At 49.6% G+C, this 17,620-nt stretch overlaps 1 protein-coding gene across 3 annotated transcripts; it reads right to left on the bottom strand.

The window, feature by feature from the left end:
- Positions 1-505: 505 nt before the first annotated feature.
- Positions 506-17,558, bottom strand: LOC125952089 (double-stranded RNA-specific editase Adar). 3 transcript variants are annotated; one of them, XM_049681370.1, is made up of 11 exons: positions 17,083-17,558; positions 16,836-16,998; positions 14,204-14,642; positions 11,107-11,121; positions 10,854-11,032; positions 9,859-10,732; positions 7,466-8,881; positions 5,160-5,610; positions 4,461-5,033; positions 4,107-4,358; positions 506-4,023 (listed from the first exon to the last, which is right to left on the bottom strand). In XM_049681370.1, the coding sequence occupies exons 3-11, from the start codon at positions 14,511-14,513 to the stop codon at positions 3,438-3,440; spliced, it is 4,656 nt and encodes a 1,551-aa protein (XP_049537327.1). In that variant the 5' UTR covers positions 14,514-14,642; positions 16,836-16,998; positions 17,083-17,558; the 3' UTR covers positions 506-3,437. The 3 variants fall into 3 exon arrangements, with proteins under 3 accessions (XP_049537327.1, XP_049537319.1, XP_049537335.1); XM_049681362.1 differs by having other exon boundaries at positions 16,836-17,558; XM_049681378.1 differs by lacking the exon at positions 7,466-8,881 and having other exon boundaries at positions 16,836-17,558.
- Positions 17,559-17,620: the final 62 nt, after the last annotated feature.

Here is a 17,620-nt window from a genome sequence, read left to right as displayed (position 1 = left end):
CTACATATTTCAAGTAAAGATTAATATCACAGTAAGTATTTCAATTTATTATCAGCAAACATACATACGTCCGAGAAGTGTGTGAGTGGTCGGTGTGCATTTCATAGTGTGCGCGTGTGAGTGTGTGTGTGTGTGTGTGTGTGTGAGTGTTTGTGATGTATGGTGAAGATGCAAAAAATAACATGACCGCATACGGTTCAACGACGGTCACTTAAGCACTCGCAACTGTGGCCTCTGCCACGATTGACAAGCACAGTTTCGATTTGTTTGTTTGTTTTGTGTTTTTTTTATCTTCTATTTTTTTATTATCGTTGAACCGCGTCGATGAAACAATATGTTGCTCTGCAACGAAAAGAACGAAATAGGATCAAAGGCGAGCCGGACCATTGACATGCCGGCACACCTGATCTTTGGTCGGTTTTCTGTCGGTCTGGTGGTTGAGGTGGAATTGTAAATTGGACTTCATCCAACTAACATAGATTACGGATAGCAAAACAATAAAACGTAAGGATAATGGAAACAAAAATAATAATTTATATTTTATATCACCCAGTTCGTACGTCAAAGTTCATTCGCAGGAAGCAGTGTTCCGCGGAAAGTTTAAAGTTCAACATTGTTACGGGTAGATAGGGATATAGGACACCTGAAAGCTCCCCAAAACCTTTCTTCGTTACTTCGTTTGCGACCTCGCCAAAACACTAAACATATAAGACGACAATTTAAAATATATGTTACAAAACAGGTGTACATCCATCCCACACCACTCACGGAGATCCGATAGCCACAACACAAAAACCATAAGTTGGAATATTGTTAAGAAAAAAAAAATTCGTCATTTCCTCTAATTCTCTCACTAATAACTATTTCACTGGCATTCCAATTGGTGTTTAATGTTTTCTCTATATGTATATATCAGAGTTCTTGCTGCTCGTACCCAGCTTGTGAATCTCGCATTGTAATTTATTTTCGTTTTCTCCTCTCTCGTCTCTCTTTTGAATTCCCTGCAACCCACGCCCGGCGCCTTTCGGCTGCACCTAGAAGACTTGCTGGGAAACCCGGCCGGCAATAACCAGCCATCGTTTTATGTACATATTTGTATATGTACATGTATATTTATATACATTTATCGATGAATATAAATATACATATGCATATATACATATATACTTATCCCGAAACTCCGCAGTCAACTGCATTTCTATCAGTGGCCGATCTACAATGCAATACCGAAGTTTCGTTTTGCGTTTTGCTTTAGTGAATGTGAAGCACCGTAATAATGAGCTCGGCCGCACGAATCGACGTTTATCCGGACGTGTGGAGAATTCAAATAATTACTGAAATACTATCTTTACTTTAAATATTAGAAATGAAAACGAGCATATCGTAGGGGTGGCGCTATTATAAATATAAATTGTGTCAGATCTAATGTTTCTATCACAAACTGGTTCCGCTAACATTATTATAGTTGGTTTTATCATTGTTATTATTACTTTTTTGGAGAATAAGACTAGCGCTGTTTAATACGGATGATAAGAGAATACGGTAGTCCAACTGTCTACTTCGACTGGCGCTGTCTCGGTTTCTGGGGACTATCATTGTCTTCTCTTTTCTGTCCTGCTCTCACCCCAGCCTTCTACTAAGAATAACAGCCAAACCAAAATCCAGACAAACGTACTAGCACTCAGCACTCGACGTCTAATTGCGCGAAGAGTAATTGGTATTTTCAATTCAGTACAAACAGTAGCAAACCGAATACACTATTAGTTCCTAGGCTAAGGGACACTTGACTCAAAACCAAAAAGCTTACGCTACCCTTAAATAGTACTGAATGACAGATTGCATACAGTTTTTTTTTTTAATGACAACGAACAACTTTACGCAAGCAAAACCCACCGAAAATGCTGCACCGAAAAAAAGGCTTGCTAAAGGTATCGCTAGCTCATTGCATTCATCGATCAGTGCACGTCCTACAAAAAAGGTTGTAAGGAATTATGATTATAAGAAAATAGTATATATCTCGATGTCACGGAGAGTGCCGCTTCCTGTTTTGTAGATTTGTTAATCTAGGTTTAAAAGCTAGAATCCTATGCAGTGGTAGCAACTTGTGAATGTCTAGAATGTTCCTTGTGTACTTTTTCGTTCCTTCTGGGAAACTAATTCGATGTTCTAGTATCAAAAGCAGAATTATCCAAATTCAACGTATGGTGTACCAAAAAACAGTAGCCGGTGGTGATACGCATAATCACTCACTTGCATCACATAATCCACTTGCATGCTGTTGCAAAAATCGTGTTCTTGATTGCGTATGCATGTAGATGCAATAAATTAGGCTGAATGGTGCTGCTTCTTCTTTTAAGTTCATTACTTTGCTTGCAATCGCATTCGTCACTAAGTTTCAGACCCATCAGCAGTTTGCTTCGATTTGCCTTTCTTCTTTTCGTACTGTGTTGCAGTTCTCGTCTGGCGAGAGCAATGTGATCAGCAGCATTTTCAATTCAAAATTGTACTCCAATTCATCGAATTTTTCGCTTAACGGAGGTGCTTACTACTATCCAAAAAAATAATACCAAAGAAACGGTACATCATCTAACTCAAAATACTGCCAGTGTAACATGTAAAAAATAATCAGTATCCCTAGGTTACCTAGCTTCTCGCTAAGCAGGACTTCTTGCTTTTGCCCATCGTGATCCTATTTGCAGGGTTTATAACGCTCGTGCCAGAACACACCGTTTCCTACCCCATGCTTATTGCTCTCCAGAAGAGTTCCAATCGGTTTCCTGTTTTGTTTTTGATTTGGCACTAACATAGTTCGTGTTTAAGAATAAATCATTCCAATTATTCAAATGGCCTTTCAACATTCACTCTTCGTTAGGGAAGTAGGCATTCGGAAGGAATAGCCAGTAGCTTAGGGTATAGTAAATTAATTTTGAAATGGTTAAGAGTCCTCCCATGTCCCCATTCTTTTGAAGATTCATAGGATGAGCGATCTAACAAACAACTTGATTTTAAAACAGTGCTTGTCGGAAACATGGTCGCAAGCCTCTTCTAATTCGTTTCACCGTAATTCGAAAAACACCCGATTCACCTTCTACTGCCCGAAACAGCTGTAAAACAGGTGGCCCTAGTTTAGATTATCTTTAACATTACGAAACGTTTGCAGGTAAACATTAGTTATCTGGCAATCTGCTTCAACAATAGGATAAAACCAACACCCAACGAAATAGCGCCTAAGCAGAGCTACTGCGTTGAAAGGATTTGCGGTACTCCGAGATACATTTGCAGGCTGCGGCAGGATGTACACCGCACCGCATTATCCCATAATTTTGTTTACCCACTGTGGCAGCATGTTGCCCAAAATGGCACCGCGAACAATTGCTGGTTGTACTGGTGGTGATGGTCTTGGTGACAGCCGCTCTGATGCCAATAATTTCTCCAGATCATGTTGGCATCGCCGAAGATGAAGGCGATAATAGCTGCGGTAACTGTTGTATTCCGTGCTGTTGTACTTGCTGCTGCTGCTGCTGTTGTTGTGACTGCTGTTGTGGCTGATGTTGCTGCTGTGAAGGAGGATCCGTTTCCTTCGCAGTCAGCAGCGTGAACTGATCCTGCTCTATCGGTTTCTTCAGCCAGTCGCCTAAATCCTCCTTACTGAACGCAGCGAAAAGCTCGCGTTTGGCCTGCTGGTACTCGACCACCGACATCTTTGTCTCAAAGTACGTTGGTTTAAGGTCACGGAAGCGTACATGCGGCAGCTGTGCGATGACATTGGTATAGCGCCGGTAGAACGATTGTTTCGACAAGCGCGACATTTTACTGGTATTGGTGTTGTTGTTGATCAGTTTGCCGGTGAACGAGTTGACGATCTCTACCTCAGTACAGTCGGTGATCCAATTGATGGAAAAGTTTGGCGGTTTGGTTTGGTTGCGGGACTCCGCTGATGTCATTAGCGCCAGCTTCGGTTTGTTGAGACGGTACGGTGGCGGAAGCCCCTGGATTGCGTTCTCTATTCTACCGCAGATAGCACTAGGAGAGGAAATGGCAAGATTAGATTCGAATACACTCCACAGCAGCACGATACACCTTTAGCACAGTTCACTCCCACTCACCGGTACATATGTGCCGGATGCAACAGGCTACCGAGCACGATCGAATGCAGATAAATTGGCTGTATAATAGAGGCTAGCAACGATCCCTGCAGTCCCAGCACGTTCCAGCGTGAGATCTTGTCGGAACAGGACATCGTCAGCAGACGCTGGCCTTGCAGCACACCGTCCCATGTCTGGATGCCCTCACTGCTCTTCACCGGTATCGTACCTTCACCTGACTCTACCTTTGTGCGCAGCTGGCCACGGGCTTTCCTGTCACGTACCAAGAAAACGGTATAGAGAGCAGAGCATCAATAACATGTTCCCTTCCCTCAGATGAATCTGTAGCCCCGCGATCATCGTGTGGTTTCGTACCTGTTGGGATGCTTGTCCACGTCCATGCTGTCGTTCTCGTGTGGACTGAAGACCCGCGCGTCACCACAGGGTGCGGTGTTGATGTACAGATGAAAGTAAATGCCCTCCTTGAGCGTGTACAGGCCTGTTTCACTGTTCGGTTTGTTGAAAATCGGTTCCTCCTCCGGTTCGGTACTGACAGTCTCCATTTCCTTCGAGCCCAGCTGTGCCGAGCATTCGTTAGCTGAAACCATTATACTACCAGCGGCGGTGGTACTACCATTGAAAACCACGGGCGCAGGGGTATCCTCAGCACTGGTCGGATCTGCCTGGCGGCGGCAAAGCAAGTCGAGCTGGCTGTAGATGAAGTCCATCAGTCCACGGCGCGCAATGATCTCGGCATGCGAATCATTAATCACCGAACCAGTAACGCTCATGTGCTCACCGCTCACACACTTTGTACCAGTGGCCAACGAAATAACACGCGCCGTCTTCACATCGTAACCATAGGTCATCACGAACCCTGCCAGCACCTTACGCCGGCTGTACACGTCGCTGCTCTGCATTACCAAATTGAACTTCTCAATCACCAGTCTGTAGCGAGACACGAAAAGAGAGAGAGAGAGAGAGAGAGAGAGAGAGAGAAAAGAAAGAGAAGATTTGGCGGTTAGAATTCAGAATACAGTACACCATATATACACAACAAACGATGTTACTCACTTCCCGATGGCATCCGCGAACGTTTGTGGTAATTCAAAGTTTTTGCCTTGCTTAAAAGAGCTGTCCCCGTTGTGTGCAAGACCACCGGAACCAGCACAGAGTGCCCCGTTTCCGGCACCAGCATTAATCAGCCCGAACTTGGACTGCTGAAGTGGACTGAAAGAGATGTTGCAGATCGAGGCGAGCGCCGCCTTGGCGGCCGCATTCTTCGCCATCTTTTTTGACGGGCCTGTCCCCTCGAACCGCTGGTTATCGTTAACCGTCACGACCACGGTGAACTTCGAGTGTTGCAGCCCATCGGAGGAAACGCATTCGAAGTGCGCATCGGTGAAGAGCTCGTGCAGCAACATGACCGGTCCTTTTTCCGGCTGGGATTTCGGGTGATGGCCGGTTGCGTTGCCGGCACCGGGACCACTGCTACGAGCGATGTTCGCGGCGGACACCTTTAGCTCTGCAGCCGCACACGGAACAACACAACGTCGATCACACAGTGGTAATGGGGGAGGCACGGCGGTCAATGGGTGGGTGTTTTGTTTTTGATGCATAAAGGGGTAAAGTAATGTTGTTTGAACACAACCAAAGGCATAGAGAAAGAGAGAGAGAGAGAGAGAGAGAGAGAGAGAAATAGGGTGTAAGAGCGAAAGAGATAGAGGCGCGCAAGACAGTAGAGTACAAGGCGACACGCATAGAATAGACGCGGTTGGTTGTGGAAGGAACAACACACAAAACATATAATACATGTAAGTCGATATGTACAAGCGTGGGACACAAACGATGACAAATCAAAAGACGCAACAGATAACCAAAAAGAAAATGAGAGAAAGAAAAGGAAAACCAGACGTCGAGAAAGAGAGAGAGAGAGAGAGAGAGAGAGAGGGAAAGGAGAGAGAGAAAGAGAAAGAGAGAGTAAGAGATATGGCATATATTTAGGACACAACATCGTAAACATGTAAAAAATCAAATACAATCAGGTAGTTTAATCAAAGAGGTTTGATACGGCAGGGAGTTAGTATAGATTCTAGAATACCACTCAGGGATAAACCACTAAAATGATTCAAAGCACATTACAACAACAAAACAAAAAGATGGAAATACAGGGGAAATCGAAACTAGAGCAATTCAGCTTCAAATCAATGATCCAAGTTATGGATAAACGGTGGCATAGGGTGGTGATAAGGGTGTGGGTGGGTGTTCAGTGAGAGACAAAGGAATAGTACAAAACCAGTGTACAGTGGAAGCTACACACAAACACACACAACAAACAAACGCACACGCACACACACACACACATACAAGCGCGCGCAATTGTCCAATCGAGCAGATCCACGCCTATTCGCATTCTGTTCACTATTCCTATCGTAAGGCACTATCTATGTGACGAATACGTCATTTCGCTTCTCGTTACTCCAATATCCCCTTGCCTAAGAACCACCGAACCCTCCTCTCTACTTGGAGAGTCGATAGTTGCGGATTCGATAAAACGATTGCGATCGTGACAGTAATATTAACGTTAAGGATATGGTCAGGTATATAGCTTTAATTCACCTACTATTTCTGGGTAAACAAGCAAAGAATGCAAACTAATTCGCTGTCTTTTTCTCCTCCTCCCTCCCTCCCTCCCTCCCTCTCTCTCTCTCACTCTCTTTCTCTTTCTCTCTCTCTCTCTTTCTCTCTCTCTCTCTCTCTCTCTTCCTCTCTCGCTCTATCCAGGATTACGCGACAATTCTTTAACTATCAAAGATCAAAATGATGTGGAAGAAATTTCGCTCGACAGAGAGTGCGCTACGCCTGCTGCTGATTGCGCTATTGCGATACGTTCACCGGTTGGCGAGTGTTACAACGCATCAGAAAAGCGAAACAATATGGTGAAGGTGGGGATAGGGAACGGTATGCATATGTACATTAAAACACAAACTGCGATACCGCCACCAGAAACGAGGAATAATACGACATACATCATAACCAGACAGAATGATATACATATAGAGAGAGGAAGAAAGGAGTTAGAAAAAAGGAGAGGTTGAAAAGAAGGTAGTGAGAGATGGTAAGAGAGAGGAAGAGAGAAAGATAACCAAACAATGAACCGGGGAGCCGAAAAGGACATGTATTATTTAAAAAAAACACATAAACAACGAAGAGACAGATAGAGATAGTGTGACGTACAGACAGAAGTGGGGAATAACAGGGGAAGGTTAGGGGCGACAGAAGGATGAAGAAGATGAAAACAGAGAGATTGAGATAGACAGAGCAAAACTAAAAAACAATAATAAGTGTGTGTAGGGAGTGGAACTGAATTTTATACTTGCTTTCGAAACGCTTCTTCCACGCTACTGCCTTCTCATTGTTATTTTTAAACAAATCTAAACTCTGCTGAATCTTTTCGACCACCTGCCGATGACCGTTTTGGCCAGTGGAGGTACCGTTGGTGGTGGTGGTAGTGTTGGCAGGAGTTTGGTGGGAGTTCGGGGTGTTCGGTGTGGAAGTGATTGTGGTGAGGGAGGAGGCAATCGGAGGGACAGCACTGGCACCGAAAGTTGAAGGCGATTGAATAGTGATGATGGTAGTGGTGGCTGGTGGGGCGGAAGCACACGGCTGGACGGGAGCGGAAGGAATGGCTCGATCGGTAGCGCCATTCGTAGTAATAGTAGTAATACTAGGACTCAGCGTCGATGGAGGCAGGGGTGCCAGCGGCAGTGATGACACCGGCGACGGCTGTCTGCTGCCGGCCGATAAATTGGTAGCAGGAAGTTTACTAATTGTCCCGGTGGTAATGGTGGTGGTGGTGACAGTAGTGAAGGTGGAGATTGTCCCACCGTTTACGGATGCCAGTGGACGACCACCATGCTCGTTATTAGTAACACTAAAAGTGGAGGATCTCGTGCAAGGAAGGACGATGGTGTTAGTGTGCGAACCGGGGACCGGTACGGCCCGGACCGTACCGGGCGTTAGGGATTGCTGCTGCTCCCGGGCCCTGAACGCACTCCCTCCTTTACCGGTGTGGGGATGGTTGTGATTGGTATGATGGTGTTGATGATGATTGTGATGATAGTGGTGCGCAAGATGATTGTGTTGATAGTGCCGCTGGTGGTTGTGGGTGTAGCTGTGTGGATGATGCTGGTTAGTGTAGTAGGGATGAGAGCGGTAGTCGGCACACGATGTCTTCCGGCTCGGTAGTCGACCGGAAGCGAAGAGAGGTCTGGGTGCCGACGATAACGGCTGCTGCTGCTGTTGCTGAGGATTGTGACGGTAGGGAGAACCCTTCATCAACTTCTCTTGCAATGGCTGCCAGTCAATCGACGCCGTCGGTGTCAGATTGTGCTGAGTCGAAGAGGGAAGAACGCCGTTTGGGGCGGGCACAGCATCACCGCTTCTAATGCCACTATTACCACCACCACTATTACTGAAACGCGGACACTCACTACTATCACCACCATAACCGCCGACAGCTTTCGCTGCTAGTACTGCACCACGATCGGCCGGAGGAAGCATTCGAACGGCTGGGTTAACGCTAATTGTGGTTGCGCTGATGATGGTAGGACAAGCGGAGGAGGCGCTGGTAATGGTGCTAGGGAATGTGGTTACAGCGATGTAGGCAGCAGCGGCAGCATTGGAAGTATTAGGTTCAGTAGTATCGAAGGCAGCGGTGACAGTGGTGCTGGCGGCACCGTCAAGACTGCCGCTGATACACTGATCTTGACTGGCGTCGTGACTGGCTCCGGTTACTGCAACGGGGATACACACGCATACACATCGGAGGCGGAAGGCCACACAGCGATGACACAGGGTGACACAAAAAGTGAAATGGAAAATGAAAATGGAGAAAAAACAACAAACGGGAGTTAGGATTATCGATAGGAGAGCAAGTGATCAATAGAGAGATAGATAGAGAGATAGAGAGATAGAAAGAGAGAAAGAGAGAGAGAGGGTGAAAGAGAAAAAGAGAATGTGTATGAGTGTGTGTGTGAGAGAGAGAGAGAAGAGAGAGTGAAAGAGAGAGAGAGAGAGAGAGTGACTCAATTGAGACATTGCGTTGCAAAAGGCAGCAGAAAGAAAACAATTGAGAACGCGAAAGTGGACGAGTAAGAGAAAGAAAGAAAGAGAAAGAAAGAAGAGAAAGAGAAAGAGAGAGAGAGAGAGAGAGAGACCGAAAAGCAATAGGTGCGGAAACCGCATGATGAGTTAGTTTTCGTGTTTTCTCAATGGCTGGATGGATTGATGAATGGATGGCACGAACATACAGTACGACACAGCCACAGCAAAATGGTGCAGTGAACCACACGCACACGCACGCACACAAACACCAGCACACCAGTACACAAACACACACACTTTGTATTCGATGTATGCACACACTGTTGTTGTCTGCCGGTGAGTGTATCTGGTTAAGGAACGTTGGCTGGGAGTGGGGGTAGAGGGAGGAAGACGAAAGGGAATGGTCGTAGTGTGTTGTTTGCCCTTGTTTGGTGAATAAGTATGCAATGGGTGTGTAGTGGATACCGGTAGTGATGTTTATGGTTAATGTGTAGATGTTGGATAGCGACGGTTTGTCTCGTCCTTGTCATCGTGTTCCGTTCGTTTCTGCTGGGTTCAGATGTAGGCCTGATAGCAGAGGCTTTTGCATTGCATTTGAGAGTGATAGATAGGTGGGAATGAAAGATGGTGTAGGTGAATGGCGGGGAATAAGGGAGAAGACAATTACTATTGGTTGTTAAACTGGAGGCTGCAACTGCTGTTGTTGCTGCTGCTCCTGCTGCTGCTGCGACTGGAGCTGTTGCACCGGCTGTGACCGACAACAGTCGAACCGTCTCAACACCGCCGTGCCCCGCTACCGCCGCTGGTGCCTGTTGATGGTGTGGTAGGTGTCGATCCAGCGCAGCCGTGCCGATTTTCTCACCAGCAGCAGACGCTGCTGCGTCCCTGGTGGCTCCGTCAGGGCCGGGCCTCAACACGCTACCGTTGTTGCCAACATTTCCTCCTGAAGTGCCACCACGTACTCCACCCTTAACATGAGCAAGGGCATGCGTTGTCGTGTCGGCATTACTCTGGCGGCCGCTGTGGTTGTACTTGGCTTGACTGCCTCGGCCGCTGCTATTACCGATACTACTGGATGCGACAGTATGCTGCGTATGGACACTGTTGATATTACTACTCGCACTGTTGCTGTTGCTGATGCTGCTACTACTGCCGCCAGTACTGTATGAGTTACTGTTACTGCTGTATTTGTTGGTGTTATTGGACGAGTTTCCACTGATCGCGGCAGTGGCAGTGGCAGCTCCAGCACCAGCCGCAACAGCACTAGCAACATCCGGTAGCGGCTTGCCATTCGTGACAACTGACAGCGGTTCGTGCAGGACACCACAGCCAGCACCGCCCGCTACCGTGTCCGAGAGTGGAAAGATACTGTTCTCGATCATCGGATCGTCGCTGGTGAAGTCCACGTTCTGCAGAGGCTCGATTGGCGTGAGCGTGGCCCCATCTTTGAACTGGATGAAGCTGCGCAACGCCGAGGCAGCAGCCGCCACCCGGGCCAACTTTTTGCTTGGCCCGGTCCCGACAAACTTCTGGCCATCGACCTGCAAAACGAAATGATAAACGCATGATGCATAGACGAACATCGTATGAAGGTAATGGAGACTCGCAAGGAACCGCGAACAAGCCGGCACACTACGGGAAGAAATCGGAGCGCACACTCACCACCACGGAGATCGTGAAGAGTGGCGCATGCACCGGTCCCGTCTGCGACTCCACATTGTACACTAGGTTGCGCTTTAGCTCGTTCAGCACGGCGACGGTGTTCTTCGTCTGCGGCACCTGCTCCTGGCGGGCATCGCCCGGTTTCGGTAGATGCTGGATCTTACGCCGTTTTCTCACCGCTATGAACAGAAAAAGAACCAAACAGTAAGGTGTTAGAATTGACTCACAGGATCACAACGGTGCGCATACTTACTTGGCGGGATATTCACTGCTCAACATGCGACATCGGTATGAAAGGAATGAAACGGAATAAGAAAGGATACATACATTAGATACGTGTGCTTGATTACAGGATATCAAAAGCAACGCTACATGTACTGAACTGAATGCGCGGTTACCTTCCTCTTCCTATTCCAGCACGTGATAGTGTTGCTGGCCCATCACACCAAACAACACAATCGCAATCTAATCGCGACTAAATCGAAGCATGGAGCGCGTGCCCAGCTCAATCGCGCTGGCCTAGTCGGGCAAACCAGCCAACTCAGTAACCAGCGGCGAAGAGGTCGAACCGCTCAGTGTTCGGGGCCGCGCTAGGCCGGTCAAATGTGTGTCGAAAGATACCGGACCGGACCGCGCCGCGGCACTCCACTCGACACGGCTCGTACCAAGCTCTATTTTTAAACTACCCAAATAAGGGGCCGACGACAACGGGGGAAACGTGAGTAAGAAAGGAGACGATGTAGTGGAAGGAGAGCCCCCCCCCCCTCTCCCCTTCTCGCGATTTGTGTCCGGTTTCCTGCCGTAGTACTGCTGCATTGCAAGCAACAGCACCATCAACAGCGACGACAGCAATTCCTACTTTTTTCGGGGTGCAGGCGAAGGTGTAAAAAACCAGAGGTGTCCGGAGCCGAGTGCCATTAGCTGCTAACGACCATTTTCGGTGCAAGCGCGCTCGCACACTCGCCGCTCACGTAGTCCTAAAAACAAATTCCTCAAAAAACCGCCACACTGACCACGCGAGTGCCGTCCGCAGCATGGAAAATGACGCACCAAGAGATAGAGAGCGAAACGCTGGGATGAGGCTGAAGGAAGGGGGGGGAGGGGGAAGCAATCCACAGCAGTGAAACGGAACCATACGGGCCAGTCGGCCACCAGTCGTCGCGAACAAAATTATGAATCTACCGCAGCGCGGGGATTGCGCAAAGACGCGACGGCGTTCGGTGGTGTTGGTGGTTCTGTTCGGTTTTCCGCAATAATTTTAGTGAACCCTGCTGCCGCCGGTCACGGAGTCACTTGTCACTTCGCCCTTTGCCACCCCCCCCCCCTTTCCCTCTCCCATTTCTTCTCCCTCGTTTTGCGAAGAAGGGTCAAAGGCTTAGCCTGTCCCCGAGTTGAAGAATGTGCTTCAGCTTAACGGTGACAGTGATGGACATACTGCGGGGTATGGGGCTCTGACGTGAGCCTCGCGAGGCGGTTCCACGGATCGGCAGAGCACCAATTCATTCTGCCCCACCTGCCTACCGATTACCTTATAACTACACACCACGTTTTAATTGCAACCAATGAAACAAATCCCGTCGCAACCACACTGCTTCGATTTTTCCTCAACCGTCGTCGTTATGTAGCAAACCAACCCGTGGCCAATCAAAAAACGGTTTCCCAATGGGTGCGCGTGTGTGCGCACCACGTGTGTGTGTGTGTCGTGCCCGAGTACGGATCAATCAGAACGGGATCCCCGAGGCCCTGTTCCGGCGGTGCGCTTGGTGATGGCGTGCCGTACGATGAACACGCAAACGTACCATCCGCTACTTGTCCACAAACTTGCATTTGTTAGGATGGCAGACGAGAAAGGGAAGGGGGTTTGAGGTGCTCCCCGTCCCCGAGGAGAGCACCATCGGCAGCAAAGAAGGTATCCTGGAGAATTGAAATAATGTCGCGCGCAAGGATCGCACAAGCAGGTCTCTGCCAGCCGATCGCTCGCCAGGGACCACGGCCCTATAGGCTCCGAGGGTTGGATCCCGAGCCCGGGTGGCCTACATAACGGGAGACACTACCTGGCACAAACGCCAACGCCGAGTCGCATCGCACACTGCGTTGTTCATTTGTACGTCAAACGTTGCTGTTGCCGCCGCTGTTGTTGTTGTTGTGGCGCTACCACGCCACAGTTGTGGCCGACGTGTGACGAGCACCGTCGAGCCCAGGAAACAAAAGGAAGGGCAGTGCGCTCTGCAGCATGATTTTTGCCAAGACCTACATTAACGCTTCGCCCTCCACCCGTCCCACCACATCCCGCCACCGCCTCGTGCAAATAGCGATGGCGGCGGCAAAGGAATAGAACGCCAGCAGGAAAAGCGACCGGTTCCGTGTGTTTGTGGTTCGCGCCGGCGGCTCGCGCCATTTCAATCGGTGCTGGGGATCGTTGTCAGCAGCAGCGCCTTCCTAACGCTTTGCGCCACCGTCAATTGACCTTTTTTCGTACTCGCGATGCTACTGTTGTTGTTTTTGTTTGCTTTTGCACTCAGAGCCAGAGAGAGAGATAGGAGGGAGAGGGGAGGGGGAGAGGGAAGGGGAGAGGACGAAAAGGAGTTAGAGCGAGTGATGTTGCCCGCCGGGTCCTTCAGCACGAGTGACCGACGGTTTCGTGCGAACCAGTACTTAATGGTCGAGTGAGTGTGAGGGGGGGGGGGGGGGGGGGGGGTTATGGTAGAAGAGTTGCTAAATTATGTTTTCGACATGCCATTTTCGAGAGCCATTTGAAAGAGAGAGAAAAAGAGTGAAAGAGAGAAAGAGAGAGAAAGAGAGGGGAGGAGGGGCGAAGTGGAGTCCGCAATAATAGAAACAAAAACGGAAGAAAGGAATGATCGAATATTGGGGCCGCCAACCATAAACCATAACCCCCTCTTCCCCAGGAGAAGAAAGCCCCCCGTACCCTTGCCCTTGGAAGGAGTCGACTAGTGACTAGGAGCTTTATGGGAGGGGGTGAGAGTGTAAAGCGGAAAAAAGTGGTTTGTTCGCGACACTGGATTTACGACTTGGAACGCTGGATTTGTTGATTTATTAGCGACGAGATCGTGCCCTCCCGATCTCTACCTTCATCCTTCATCCTTCCTGTCCTATTTTACCTTTTCCAAAACATCATGTTACGGTAGGGAGGATGAGGAGGAGGAGGAGGAGGAGGAGGAGGAGGAGGAGGAGGAGGAGGAGAAGAAGGAGGAGAGGGGAGAGTTGTTCCGCGCACCATTTCGATCGATCGTGAATGGCGCGAATCGGGACGCTCGGTTCCGGTTCTTCCCTGTTCTAACCAGGGATCTGGCGAGCTATTCTAGATAGATACGGCTACAAAGACTCACCTGTCGATGCTTTGCGTTTCGCCACGCGACGCGACGTTGCGCCCGGCATGGTCGTCCCGTGGCTGTTGCCTCCCCCACCGGTTCCGGTACCGGAGTGCGTCGTATAGCTGTTGCCGCTGCCGCTGCTGGTGTGCTTTTTGTTGACAGCGTTGCTGTTGTTACTGATTGTATTGATTTTACGGCTAATGCTGCTGCTGCTGCTGCTATTGCTAGTGGTGTTGCTGCTCTTTAGGCTACTGGCGGTGGTGGAGCTGCAGTTGTTGTTGCTTTTGTTTTTGTTGATGTTGCTGGAAGAGTTATTACTCATCATGCTCCGTCGCTGGCGGGCAGAGTGCAGAGGAATGAATGCTTGTGGTGGACGTAATGATGGTGGTGGTGAATGGCGCGGTATTCGCACAGTTGACCGGCATCCAACAAGCCCCAACCAACAAATGAATTGCTTTGGCACGGAGAGAAGAAAAAACGTAGAACGAGAGATAACGAAGATTAGAAAACGTCCTTTTGCAGGGATCTCAGCGTGGATGGGACCAGTTGATGAGACCATACAAAAACTCTTAAACGCACACGCACATTGCACACATTGCTTGGAAAGGGATAGGCACACAACAAAAAAAACAGAAAGAAAAGAGACGAAGTGAACTAAGAGAAAGCTTTTAGACGCTTGCTCAAAACGCGGGCACGCGTTTGCATACCATATGTTGGGTGGTTTGGCGGAGGGGAGGGAATGGAAAAGAAAAATGGCAAGGATGTCCTTTCCATTTACGCCAAGAGGAGACATTTCTTCACACCAACATGCGCTCTTTCTCATGCTCGTGCCTCGACATTCCCGTCCCATGCACGGGACCATCCCCATAGTCACATGGCCGATGCCCTTGCGATCGCCCACCCAAAAAGGGGTGGCTTACGCCTCTCTCCTCGCCTTCCCGCTCTTCGGCGAGCCTTTGAAGGATTTTGCTGCAGACAAATCCTGGAAGGCCGATATCGACAAAGAGAGAGAGAGAGAGAGAGAGAGAAATAAAGAGATAGATAGAAAAATAGACAGAGAGAGAGAGAGAGAGAGAGAATAAACGTAATCCGTGACGTCTAAGGGGCGCTCGTCGATGTTCTTGAGCAGGGAAAGAGCTTTGTGAAGGCGGATGCAGGTAGGCGGCGAAACTAATGGACTGGGTGCGAATGGGAGGGGGCGGGGGGTTTGAGGAGGGGTTGATCGTCTCTCCGGTGGCGCAACACCGATCGGCCCACGAAATGTCGCGTGTTCTAATAATAATAATAAAAAAGTGTGTCTCTCTTCGCGGCAGTTCGGCACGCTTTTCCTCCTTGTCTCCCCTGCCATGCTACTTGCTTCCTTCCTGCGCAACACCGCAATCCGACCATCCCGGACGCTCGGCACGCCACACACATACGTCAGACAGACGAATGGACGGACGGACTGAAGGACGCACGCACGCACGCACGAGGGAGCAACGAGAACAAAGTAGAGGAAGCGAGAAGGGGCCAGAACTCATGGAGGGGCCACATTTCAGTGTCGCCACCACCTGGTCTGTAACAGCCGCGCAACCTGCCAAAGGATTGCTGGTCTGCCCGCTTCTCGTCCTCTTCCGCCTTTGTGCAATAAAAATATCCGCATCGGAGAAAACCATAGGGAGAGACACAAAACGAAAGAGCAGAAGAGAGAGAGAGAGAGAGAACGATGTACACAGGCACATACGTGCGTCCGCGTGGTGTTCCGGCGGGCTGGGCGCCGAGTTTTAATGCTAAATTAAGAAGAGCGAGCCGCGAGGTGTTGCGGAATTCGATTCCAATTATGACGATGTTGATGATGATGATGGTGCCGTTGCTGCTGCTGCTGCTGATGCTTATGATGGTGGAGAATGCTGCTTCTCATGCTTCTCGTGCATCACACGTGAGTGTGCACACATTCTTAGATACACGCACACACAGGCTCACACGAAGCTGAGACACGATGAGACATTCTATTGTTGATTGGTGGATGGGCGCTCCAGCAGGTTGACGAGGTACGGGGATTTATTCGGTGTCCTCCATTCACTCTTCAGCGGCCTCGCTCGTGTAACATGTTTTTGTTGTCGATTCCGGAAAGAATCTTAGTAAACCCGTCATCAACAGAGAGACAGTGCCAGAGAAAGAGAGCGAAAGGGATACAGAGGAGATGGTGCGCGGGGAGGGGGGCGGGTGGTAGCGAAACGTTGCTGGAGAAAAGCGGGTTGGAGGAGAGAGGAAGCGATTGTATAAGCGCGCGCGTAACCACGCGCGAAAAGCCCGCAGCGAATGTTGGCAGCACCCCCCCCCCCCTCCTCCTTCCCCACTTCACATCCAGGGGGTTGTGCGCGAGGGGACGTTGTCTATTTATAAGGGAAGCTGACGGTCGTTCTTGCAATGCTGTGGTGGAGGTGCTGGTGGTGCAAGGATGTAGAGGACACCAGACGCGACGCACCAGGTGCAGCAGCGTGCTGCACCGACGCAACTGATGGCGAAGCTACCCTCGGTGGCCTCGACCCACCATAGGACCACAGCAAGACCACGGAGAGGATCAAGGGGGATCTGAAGGGAAGAAGAGCGCAGAGGCGTGTGCGGTGCGTTATGCGGTCATCACGTTTCGGGTTGATTGGCTCACTTCTAGTACCGCCGCACAGCCACTACTCCCCGTGGTTACGCCGTTGTCCTAGACGTATCCGTCGTCGTCGTTGTCCGTGGAATGCCTGCTGCTGCTGCTGCTGTTGGTGATGATGATGGTGATGGGAACAAAACACCCGTGGATCGATTTTTGTTTCTCGACGCTGTATAAAATGCATGAAAGCGGTCGCGGCTTCAGCTAAGGGAGTCGAGGAACCACAGAACACCACACGGCACACAACACTCACTCGACCGGGGACCCTGGAAATGTAAGCGGAACCGCAGCGCAACCGATACCGAAACCGGACGGAACGGAACGGTAGCGGAACGGTATCGCAACCGAACCGCCCCTCCGGATTCTACGGAGGGCACCACCGCCGGAGTAAAGTACGGACCCGCGCACCGTTATGCTGTACTCGCACAGAACGGGAAACTACCGCCACCTCCGGGAATCAGGTGCAGAGGTGTACTTCCTGCGAAAATGTTCGCCGTCGCCCTGCTAGTTACTAGTACACTGGGGTTCTGTCTGTCCGCGCGCACTCGTGTACGTCACCCCCGTTGGACTGCTGGTTCGCGTTTGCGCCCGTGCGCTTCCTGCTGGTGAACTCGCGGTTGCTCTCTTCTGCCAAGAGCTAGGTGCGGGCGACGAAGCGAAGAAAGAAGCCCTCTTCTTTGCTTCGTTATTTATCCTGTTATTCCTCTTCTTCTCGCCACACAGTACGACAGCAATACCAACACATGCGCAAAAGTGCTCGAAAAAGTGCTCGATTTCAAATTCAAGCTATC

This window comes from Anopheles darlingi, chromosome X (assembly GCF_943734745.1).
Source record: "Anopheles darlingi chromosome X, idAnoDarlMG_H_01, whole genome shotgun sequence".
Lineage (NCBI taxonomy): Eukaryota > Metazoa > Arthropoda > Insecta > Diptera > Culicidae > Anopheles > Anopheles darlingi.
The sequence above is the reverse complement of the archived record's forward strand: the minus strand, read 5'-3'. Positions and strand labels throughout refer to the sequence as shown.